General features: G+C 40.4%; 1 protein-coding gene across 1 annotated transcript; it reads right to left on the reverse strand.

Annotated features, from left to right (window-relative positions):
• Positions 1 to 1,381: 1,381 nt before the first annotated feature.
• IL17A (interleukin 17A) lies at positions 1,382 to 4,872 on the reverse strand. The gene is made up of 3 exons (XM_008052581.1): positions 4,846 to 4,872; positions 3,167 to 3,360; positions 1,382 to 1,619 (listed from the first exon to the last, which is right to left on the reverse strand). The coding sequence occupies exons 1-3, from the start codon at positions 4,870 to 4,872 to the stop codon at positions 1,382 to 1,384; spliced, it is 459 nt and encodes a 152-aa protein (XP_008050772.1).
• Between the last annotated feature and the right edge of the window lie 6,562 nt (positions 4,873 to 11,434).

An 11,434-nucleotide genomic window follows, 5' to 3' on the forward strand; every position in this document is an offset into this window, starting at 1 on the left:
GTGCTACCACGCCTGGCTAATTTTTGATTTATTGTAGTGACGAGGTCTCACCAAATTGTCCGGGTGGGACTCGAACCCGCAGGCTCAGGCAATCCACTCACCTTGGCCTCCCAAAGTGCTGGGATTACAGGCTGAGCCACCAAGCCCTGCTGAAGTACTTTTTCAAAAAAATTTTTTGACTTGGGGTCTCACGCTGTTGTCCAGGCTGGAATGCAGTGGCACAATCATGGCTCACTGCATCCTTGACCTCCTGGGCTCAGGCAATCCTTCTGCCTCAGACTTCTGAGTAGCTGGGACTGCAGGCATGCACCACTGTGCCTGGCAAATTTCTTGACTTTTTTTTGTATAGATGAGATCTCACTATGTTGCTCAGGTTGGTCTCAAACTCCTGAGTTTAGGCAATCCTTCTGCCTGAGACTCCTGAGTAACTGGGACTACAGGTACATGCCACTATGCCCAGATAATTTTTAAAAATAGAAACAAGGTCTTGCTATGTTGACAAGGTTGATCTTGGACTACTGGACTCAAACAATCCTCCCACCTTAGCCTCCCAAAGTGCTGGGATTACAGGTGTAAGCCACTACTCCCGAACTGAAGTATGGTTAAGGAGAAAGAATAAGGAAACATTTTTTTCCCTCAAAATGTATTGTTACACAGGGATTTTATTATAAAGTTTTAACAGAATAGAGAGTTAGACTTGCTGTATTTCTTGTACATCATCAATAATTTATAAAATATAAGTTAATAAATATAAGACCAAGTTTAGTCTTTCTCTTTTTTCAGTCATGTTATACACTTCTAAGAGACAAAGAGGAGAAAATACCACATCCATATGTGTAAAAACTCAGAAATGTTTAACTGCCATGTAGTTCTATCTAGGATTTCCCTAGACAGAACTGATGATCATACTTTTTCACCTCTCTCTAAAGAGTTAAGAAACATAAATAGATCCATAAATAGCTCATATAAATATAGGTTTTACCTTTTAAATAATAAAATTCCCAAGTCTGAAATCTTGTCTTCTTTGAAAAGAAATACAAAAAAAGGCAGGAAATATTCATTAAAGTAGAATCTTATCTCAAAGTTATCTCAGGGTATATTAAATACATAAATAACTTAAAGCTTTTAGCAAAGTAAGCAAGCAAATTGATACACAGTCTAAACCTTCCTTCTTGGAAAGAAGAAAAGGTGATTCAGTCTCCATCTCTGAACCCGAGTTTTACCGCTCAAATTTTTGATTGGGTGAACTGCTTTAAGAACCCTAATGGGGTTAGTCAGAAATGGGACTGTGTCTTTGAAGAATAAGGTCTCCTAGGAGGCAGGGTATGATCCCCAGAAAGTCTCACTGGTCCCAGGTAGCCTCAAATCAGACCCAAAGTTCTTAGCCCACATAGCGGACTATGGGGTTGACGCAGGTGCAGCCCACGGTCACCAACATCTTCTCCAGCCGGAAGGAGTGGGGGCAGTGCTGAGACTCCCTCCGCAGGACGAGGATCTCTTGTTGGATGGGGACGGAATTCCTGGAGTGGTCCACCTCATTCCTATCAGTGATGCAGCCCAAGTGGCGGCACTTCGCCTCCCAGATCACAGGGGGATATCTCTCGGGGTCGGCATTGCGGCTGCAGGAGGAAGAAAAGCCAGGCGGCAAGTGAATTCTGGTACAGTAGGAAGTAAAGCAAACAGGAATACATGAAGGGAGGCACATTCACAGGGACAAACAGGCATTGCAAATTTCTTTAAGTGATGTTAGTTTGAAGATGAACTTCAGAGAAAATCTGGATTTTTAAGCCCATGAATTGTTATGGAAGAGAAGACAATGATCAGTTTTTCCCAATTTCTTTGAAGAATGAATAAAATAAGATATGAGACCTCAGAAAAGGATTTAAATTTGACACAAAGGATAATTTTTTTAGGATACTTTTGACAGTTGAAAAAAGACCAAAGGAAGAGTAGATAATTCAGACCCCAGTCAGGAGTAAGATAGCTATTTATCTGACTTGATAAAATCGGTTTTTGAAAGAGAGAATGCATCACAATCTTATCTGAGAGAATATTCGTGGGACAGAACCCAGAGCTGAGATGAAGTGTTGGAAACAAAAGCTAAAATGTCTGTATAACCTTCTCTTCCCTCTCTCCTTTAGCTGAGTGAATGATTTGCTTTGATTTTTTCCATTGATTTAACTATTTTAGTAATGAGAAGAGGAGAAAAAATCTTACAGTAAGATCAATCTGTTCCACATAACTCCATATAACTGAGGCTTACTTGCATAAAGTCAAATGATCAAAATATATTTTGTGTTAATCTTCAAAGGAGTTTAAATACTACATGTACTAAGGGGCACAAGGACACAGCAAGTAGGGGTATGCTGAGCTAAATCAAGACTATTTAACTCAAAAGGGATAGAAATATACAACATGATACTTCCTCCACTGGGATTCAAGCTATATTTTACAGTGCTAATATGACCAAAAAAAAAAAAAGTGCCAGGGTGGTGGCTCACATCTGTAATCCCAGTACTTTGGGAGGTAGAGGCAAGAGGATTGCTTGAGTCCAGGGGTTCGAGACCAGCCTAGGCAACTTGGTGAGACTTTGTCTCTACAATAAATCAAAAAAATTAGCCTGGCGTGGTGGCATGTGCCTGCAGTTCTAGCTACCTGGAAGGCTGAGGTGAAAGAATCACCTGAGTCCAGCAGATTGAGGCTGTGGTGACTGTGAGCATGCCACTGCCCTCCAGCCTAGGCGACAGAGTGAGACTCCTACTTAAAAAATAAAAGCACAAAACTTATTTAATTATTAGTTATTTTCATCAAATCTTCTCAGTAGTAGCTCTGATTAAGAGAATCTAAGCATTAATCTCCTATGATAAATGTCTGTTTTTTTGAATAAACAATAAACCTTGGTCTCATACATGTTAGAATAATGATTACTGTTAATCTGGGTTGATTTTTGGTGTCAGTGACAGTGAGATGTAACAGCATAGGTGTTATGGGAGGGGTGTGTCCTGTGCTTTGTCAAATAAATCTGTAGAAAATTTGGGAATCATTGCTCTACACAGTGGCCCTTCCAGGCCTGATTGATAATTCTGAATGAGTAAAATCATCCTCTCGGTGATTTTATTGGTGGTCTGATGCATGAGAGTGTTGCATGAGAGGGGCCCTTACGTACTGGAGACGCCAAGGTGAGGTGGATCGGCTGGAGTAATCTGAAGACTTTTGGAGATCTGTATTCTGGTTAATGATGGTCAGGTTGACGGTCACATTCTGGGGGAAACTGTTGTTCTCAGAATTTGGGCACACTGGACTTTGTGGGATTATTCTTGTCTTCACTGTAGCCACCAGACTCAGGAGCAGCAGTAGTAACTGGATCTGAATGGGAAAGGAAAGAGAGGTGGGAGATTGGATTAGTTTTTTTTTTTTTTTGAGTTGGTAGTCTCACTCTGTCACCCAGACTGGAGTGCAGTCTCCCGGCCACCGCAGCCTCGACCTGCTGGGCTCTGGTGATCCTTCTGCCTCAGCCTTCCGAGTAGCCGGAATTACAGGAATGTGCTACCATGCCCGGTTGATTTTTTTGATTTATTGTAGAGATGAGGTCTTGCTGCCCAGGCGGGTCTCGAACCCGTGGGCTCAGGCAATCCACTCACCTCAGCTTCCCAAAGGCACGGGATTACAGGCTGAGCCACCGAGCCCGGCTTAGTTTTTTTTTTTTTTTAACGAATTAATTGTGATGATGATGTATTACTAATTATAGAGAACATACAATGTTCTAGGACAATCCATACTAGATTTTCTGATCAGTTAAAGAAGAATCTAATTAGATGACTAACATAATGTTAAGACCATGGCTTTTTTCTTTTATTACCAGTTTTTAGCATTTGTCTTTTGACTTAGGAAAGACATAAACACTGACTGGCAGTAATTTTAAGTAATTTTAAAATGTCATTTTAATTTTAAAATTTAAAATTTAAGTAATTTTAAAATGTCAAGTCATATCATATTATCAGCCTGCAGCACATGCATCATTGCCAGGTCAATGAGAAAATAATGACTTTGATTTTCAAGGTTTGTAATGTCCTCCTGCACCACTGTTCTTGGTCTCAGCATTTTGAGAGACTCTATGTGAAGTCAGATATGCACCTTGAAGAAAGGGCTATAGAACCATGTGGTATTACTATTGAGCTAGAAATGCTGTTGATGCCACTGGCAAACATCTATCTAAACTAACTGGATTCTCCTTATGTTTTCTTAGATGTATTTTCTAGTTGTTCTAAATTTAACATGTATTAATTCTGCACTAAAATCAGTTTTCAAAAAGGTACTTTAAGTTAAATATTTTAAAGACACAAAGCCCATTTATTCTAAAACACAGTTATACATATATCTAATTAGAATAAATAGCTTTGATGTGCCAAGAGTATAGTCTAAGATAGTGGAAACAAAGGTGGCTGCCAGAGCTTTCAAATTCTCAAGGACAGTGACCCATTTTAAAGAAAACGGATTAAAGAAAAATGCTGTGGGAGAACGATATTAACTCCTTTGTACTCAGGAAAACAGACTTTCAATACACATTTTTTTCTTACTGCACAGCATCATGTGACACCTTTTGTGTGGTTTAGCCTCAATATAGCTATCTTTCAGTTTTAATCTCATCTTTCAAACTGATGTATATCAGTTCTTGAAAATGCTGCACAATGACTTAGAAATCTACCAAAACTTACTTTTTAATGTATTTTACATATACAATATTCTTGAATTTCCATAGTTAGAATCCAGCATTTCATGCCCACTGTCCAGAAATATTGTCTGGTCCAAATCAACAAGAGCATTGTACATTAGCGCAGGACTTACCAACAGTAAAGTCCTCCCAGGAGTCATTCTTGCTTCTTCCGATCAACTGGAGATGGATGAGTTGTGTCTGCTGCAAGATGGACAGAGTGTAGTACTCCTCCTCCCTTTTTATAGGACTTTTCTCCTTCTGTGGTCACTTACTCACTTACGTAGCACATGTCAGAGTGGGTTCAGAGGTGACACCATTTTGGCTAAAAGTTTCCATCCTCAAATAATGTCAGAGAACTTCCCCTTCATGGTGGATAATATCTGCTTCTGAAGGAAAACGGGAAGGATAGAAGTTCATGTTTCTAAAGACCATGTCTCCTCTTCATTCTTAATTGTTAGAAGCTGAGAAGAGATACTTTGCTCTTGGTCAGTGTCATGTATTGCTGAGCATATGTAAAGCTGTTATAAGAGTTATGCTCAATTTTAGTGGCTTGTGGGGAAATACAGGTTTGACATAACTTGTAGGTCTTCCAGGGCCATGCATTTTGATTTCTCATTTGATCTTTCCTTTCCTCACCAGATTTTCTGGCCAGATATGCTGGAGATGATTCCAGAAACTACTCAAGTTTCTATCACACAAACAAAAATGAATAAATAATTTAATGACAGATACATTCTATTTACTTGGATTTTAGCAACTCTTTTGTTGAATGTCTACTGTGTTCAAGGAATGAATAACTAGGCTCAAGAGACATGAGATTTACTATTAAAGCTATGTCTAGTCCTGCCTGCTACTGAAAAACTTATCACTATTTGGTGTTTTGAGGTTCAATCTCATGCGATCCTTTTGGAGGAGTGAGATGGAAAGAGTAAGGGAAGTGGTTGCCAATGTGAGGAGGGAATTGAAGATGGAAATGGAGACTCAAAAAATGTGATGAATGGGAGAGAGAAAAAGAGCAGTAGGGAGTAGAGTAATGAGAACAAGAAGGGAAAGGAGAAATGAGAGAGGATAAGAAGGAAGGAGAGAAGGAAATCACTATCCTTTTCTCTCGATTCTCGAAGGAAGACAAACTTTGACTCAGGTCTTTGAGAATAGTTCCTCCTCAAGAACGGAGAGGGCTTGGACCAGGGGGTGAGGAATCAGTGGATACAGATGTGGCTAGTGGTACATTACCCTGGTGAGCTGAATGATGTCCCCCAGACCCGCAGCTGGCATCTCATATCCTATATGGGAATATGGGGAAGCTGTCCAGCAGTTCCGTCTTGGTGACTGGAGTGAACCTGGCCTGCTTTGCCTGTGGCACTGAGGGCTGACCCTGTAGTCTGCTTTCTTAGACTCCCCTATCAGCTGGATTTTCTTGAGTTTAGCCAAATGGGGGTTGGAGGGCAGAAGAGTGGGAGTGGGAACAGAAAGGGAAGGAGAAGGCAAGGGCTTCCTCCCTCTGTCACACAGGGACTCCCTGCTTCCTTTGTCCCTCCAGCCTTGGGATGCCAGTGGCCTCTTGCTGAAGTCAATGTCTATCACCAGGGTGACCAGTTCTCGGAATCAAACTCCCTCCATTGGGAATACTTGAGGGGATTCTGTTTCTTGGCTAGATTGACCCTGACTGATGGATGAGGAAGGCCATAAGCACTTGAATGTCATTGGTGATGGTAGATGACCTTGCTAGGTGAGGTAGATACAGACAGAAGTAGCATACGACTTCAAGTGATTTCCCCAGTCCTGGCATTGGCATCACCATTTACCTACCACTGAGGACACCGAGAATCTTCCTATGGCTCCTCTTTACGTGAGCAGGCAGCAATCTCAGAAGCTGCAGCTTCTTTCACATCTACAACCTATTTCCATGTCTACTGCTGTTTCTTAAATGTCCTGCGTCATTCATTTACATATCGACTTCCTTGCTAGACTGTGAGCTAGACAAATACCTTACTAGTTAGTCTTTGTATCACTTAGCATAGTGTCTAGTAAATAATGTAAGGGGTGGGGAGAACTGAAATTTATTTATAAAAATTGTGTATTTATTTTAACGTTTAAATTTCGGTCACCTTCAAATTACTCTCCATTTGATGCAATACACCTATCGAGACACTTTTTCCACTGCTCAAAACAGTTTTTGAACTCGTCAATTTTGATGCCTTTTAGTGTTTCTTCCATTTTTGGTCTCATCTCTTCCACATCAGCAAAATGTTTCCCTTTGAGGGTTCTTTTATTCTGAGGAAACAAACAAACAAAAAAGTCACTTGGGGAGAGATTGGGTGAATGAGGAGAGTAGGGTACGGAAGTCATGCCTTTTTTTTTTTTTTTTTGTCAGAAACTGCTGAATACTCAGTGTAGTTTGGGCAGGTGCATTGGCATGGCAGAAGACAACATGTCTGCCACAAAGACACTGAAGACGAACACAGCATCTCACAACAATGCTAGCTGGTACACTGATGCCGATGGGTTCTAGAACACTTACCTAGTGGAGAAAGCCTGTGCTACAAGGAGCTCGCTCTCCAAAAAGACTATTCCAGTTTTTTTGGGGAGGTTCTCCCTCATAAATGCTCAATATTTTGAGCATTTGACAGTATGAGTAATGTTATTTGAGTTCAGAATACTGTATATTTTTTAAGAACCCAGCTGCATCTCAATAACCCCGTTGGGTTGTCTAATGCCTTGCTTTCCATTCTGATCCTTTTGAATATAGTGTGATGAGCTTGCAGCCTATTCTGAACTATCCTGGCTTGGAGGATTCCTTGCTTGCTGCTTTCTGGCAAGGACGAGGTGGAGGAGAAAGTGCTTGCTGCCAGTTCCTTTGGGATGTTGAGTAGGGAAAGTTTTGACTCTAGTGTTCTTCCTAGTTGTTGCCTATGTCTTGGAAATTCCAGCCCTTGCTTTAAAATAAGGATGGGGAAAAAAGATGGGCTTTCACAAAAGTGTAAAAAAGATCATTTTGATGTGGTATTTGGAGGTGAGTGTGCTCAGTCTTGAGTAGGGCTGTTTCCCCAGATGCATGCTGGAAGCCTGTGGCTCCTGGAGGAGTAGTGGGAAGCACAAAGAGGGTGTGCAGAGGGGAGAAGGGTTTTCATCTTTATTTGTCTATGGAGGCAGCTAGATCAGGTTTGGACCCTTATCTGTTGAGGAAGAAGTGATGCTGGACTGAGCATTAGAGTGCCTGAGAGGACATCTTTGTTTTCATTGTGCCTCTGCCAGCAACTACCCATGGTCTTTGAGGTTTGGTTTCCTGTTTCATAAAATGAGTTTTTGCACCAGGGAATCTTTTGACGGTCTACAACTATCTGGAGAAAGAAAACAGTACATGAGGGGTGATTATTTTGCTTAGTGATTGTCTTCAGATTTATCAGTCTTGCTTTTCTGAGGACCACAAGCAATGAACTATAAGTTGTGTGCTGGGAGATTCGGTGGGTGAAAAAAAGGTGTGAAGACTGGAAAGGATTCCCAGGATGATTGTGGTAAAATGTTTGTGGGCTTCTTGATTTAGGGAACTGATTTCCAAGGCTCCTGGAAGTTATTATGCCATTAAACAGTATTTCTGTCTACTTATAATAGAAAATACAGCGAGAGATGGAAAAAAATGTTTTTCCGTTTGTATGTAGGAGAGAATATTGGAGAGTCTTTTTAAATTTCAATGTGATGGGAAATTAAGACTTGCTAAAAAATAAAAGAAAAAATTGATGTTTAGTTTCTGCTTAGGTGTCAAGGTTACCATTAAGAGACTACTTTTTAATTTCTATTCTCCAGGCTTTCTATAAAAAATAGCAATGGTCTTAATATAGGAGGAGGCATCTTGCCATGGCTACTGTTTAATATGTATTATGATTTTAAAATAGTAGTTGTTCCAAAAGGTGGGGGCAATTTTGTCTAAAGTTGTGTATATTACCAGGCAAGACTGCATCTCTCTTAATCTTTATTTAATACAGAGAGAGCAATAGGTAACTGGAGACAATTCTTTTGGGTTTTAAACTTGGGGGCTAATAGTTTGAAAATGGGGCTGCACACAGGAGTAATGTCAAAAGACACTTGAAAGGAAGATGTGATGCTTACTTATTTATTTATTTTACAATAAAACCCTTTTTTATTTTTGTTATTAAAAAAATTTTAATTTCAGAGTGTACATGTGCAGGTTGGTTACATAGGTATGAGGTCCGACAATTAAGTTCACGAACTTACCACTGTGTTTATGTTGGCGGCACTGTACAGACGACTCGGTAAGTTTCATAACCTTGTTATATCAGTTTCTCACAGCTGAGTTCATGTTGATGTGTGGTGGTGTCTTGCTGAGTGGTGTTCATTATTGTTGTTGCATGTTTTTGTGTGCTGTCCTGAGAACATCAGAGCTTGAATTAGAGCAATGAAGACCCATTAAATTTCTTGTTAAACTTGGCAAGAGTAGAAGTGAAATCAGGGACATGTTATTCCAAGGTTATGGGGATAATGCTGTGAAAAAATAACAGTGTGCAAATGAATTAGATGTTTTCCTGAGGGGAGAAAAAGTGTCACTGATGAAGAGAGGTCAGGGCGGCCAGTAAAAAGCAGAACTGATGAAAACATTGCAAAAATCCATCAAATTGTGTGTCAAAATCATTGGCTGATTGTGAGAAGCATAGCAAACCAAATAAACGTTGATAGAGAAACAGGAAAATCTTAACTGAAAATCTTGGCATGAGAAAGATGTGCACAAAAATAGTCCCGAAGGAGCTCTTGTATCACAACAATGCATCAGCTCACACAGCACTGTCTGTGAGGGAGTTTTTAGCCAATAAACAAATAACTGTATTGGAACATCCTCCATAATCATCTGATCTGGGCTCCAATGACTTTTTTCTTTACCTGACGATAAAGGAAATATTGAAAGGAAGACATTTTGATGACTTCAGGACATCAAGGGTAATACAACTACAGATCTGATGTTCATTTTAGAAAAAGAGTTCCCAAATGGCTTTGACTAGTGTACTAGGCACTTGCATCTATGAATAGCTTCCCAAGGGGAGGACCTTGAAGGTGACCGTAATGATATTCAGAAATGAGGTATATAGCACTTTTCTAGCATGAGTTCGCAAACTTAATTGTCATTCTGTGTATATTGTGTGATGGTGAAGTTTGGGCTTCTATTGAACATAGAACCAAATAGGTAGTTTTTCAACCCTCTCTCCCTTCCCTTCTTTCCCACTTTTGAGTCCCCAGTGTCTGTTGTGCCATCTTTATGTCTATGACCACCATTTGGTGTTCTGTTCTGTGTTAATTTACATAGAATAATGGCCTCCGTCTGCATCCATATTGCAGTAAAAGACATGGTTTTGCTCTTTTTTTTAAAAATGAAGACATGATGTTTAGATAGGAGAATATTTGCAATAGAGAGCCACCTGGAAGGCCTTGGGGGTTTGATAAAGTCAGGATTTAATCGAGACTCAGACTTGAACCCAGTTTATCAAGATTATCTAGTCCCAACTTTATGTAGCAATATTGTAACCCACCAGAGGTTTATCTCAGAGGTTACTAGGGATGTCTTACAAGAACCAGAACTTAATACATATGTAATTAATGTGGTTTATTAAATAGGAAATGTGAACCTTAGTGTCAGCCTGATACTATCATTGTTCCTTTTCAGATTTGCACTGTTGTGGATTCATCACGACTATGTTCCGGAAGGCCATCCGGAACAATGAACTGATGGCAGGGAACATTCCATTGGTGATACAGGGCTCATCCTGAATCCTGGTGGGGAAACGCCTTACACATATGACACAATGAATTAAAAGCCGTTTGTATGTCTTCTTTTGAGAAGGGTCTATCACTAAGGGTGCCTGATCCTAAACTAGGCAAAGAGAGGACCAACGAGAGGTCCAAACTTCACCTGTATGGAGACCACTTATGCGCCTAATTCTGACTTGTATCCCACATCTTTAAAATAAAATATAAACCGGGCAGCCTGTAATCCCGCGCCTTTGGGAGGCTGAGGTGAGTGGATTGCCTGAGCTCGCGGATTCGAGACCCGCCTGGGCAGCGAGACCTCATCTCTACAATAAATCAAAATAATCAGCCGGGCGTGGTAGCGCATGCCTGTAGTTCCGGCTACTTGAAAGGCTGAGGCGGAAGGATCGCCGGAGCCCAGCAGGTCGAGGCTGTGGTGGCCGGGAGCGGCCACTGCACTCCAGTCTGGGCGACAGAGTGAGACTCCAACTCAAAAAAAAAAAAATATGTATATATATATATATGTATATATATACACACACATACATATATATATATAAATAGTAAAAAAGAAAAACCTATAACAATGAGGACATTTTAAAATAAGTAAATAAATTAATTAATTAAAAAAGACCAAAAAACAAAACTGTGGGGTACAATTCAGGGCTAGATATACAAATATTCATCCTGCAGGTACCCTTATCGATGAGGTGTGCCCCCCTCAGGCAGATATCGACTACTGTCAATTCCACACCCCCACCCTCCTCCCTGCAGTTTCCCGCCACTTTCAATCCTTTTCTCATAGTAATATGGTAGTTGTTCAAGGCCCACTTATGAGTGAGAACATGTGACACTCAGCTCTTTCCTTCTGTGAGAGATCACTCAGTATTATAAACTCTAATTCCATCCAGGTTGTTGCGAAGTTCATGATTTTGTTCTTTATGGCTGCATAGTATTCCATTTTGT

The sequence above is a fragment of the Carlito syrichta genome, unplaced genomic scaffold (genome assembly GCF_000164805.1).
Source record: "Carlito syrichta isolate Samal-C Ts95f unplaced genomic scaffold, Tarsius_syrichta-2.0.1 Scaffold282660, whole genome shotgun sequence".
NCBI lineage: Eukaryota > Metazoa > Chordata > Mammalia > Primates > Tarsiidae > Carlito > Carlito syrichta.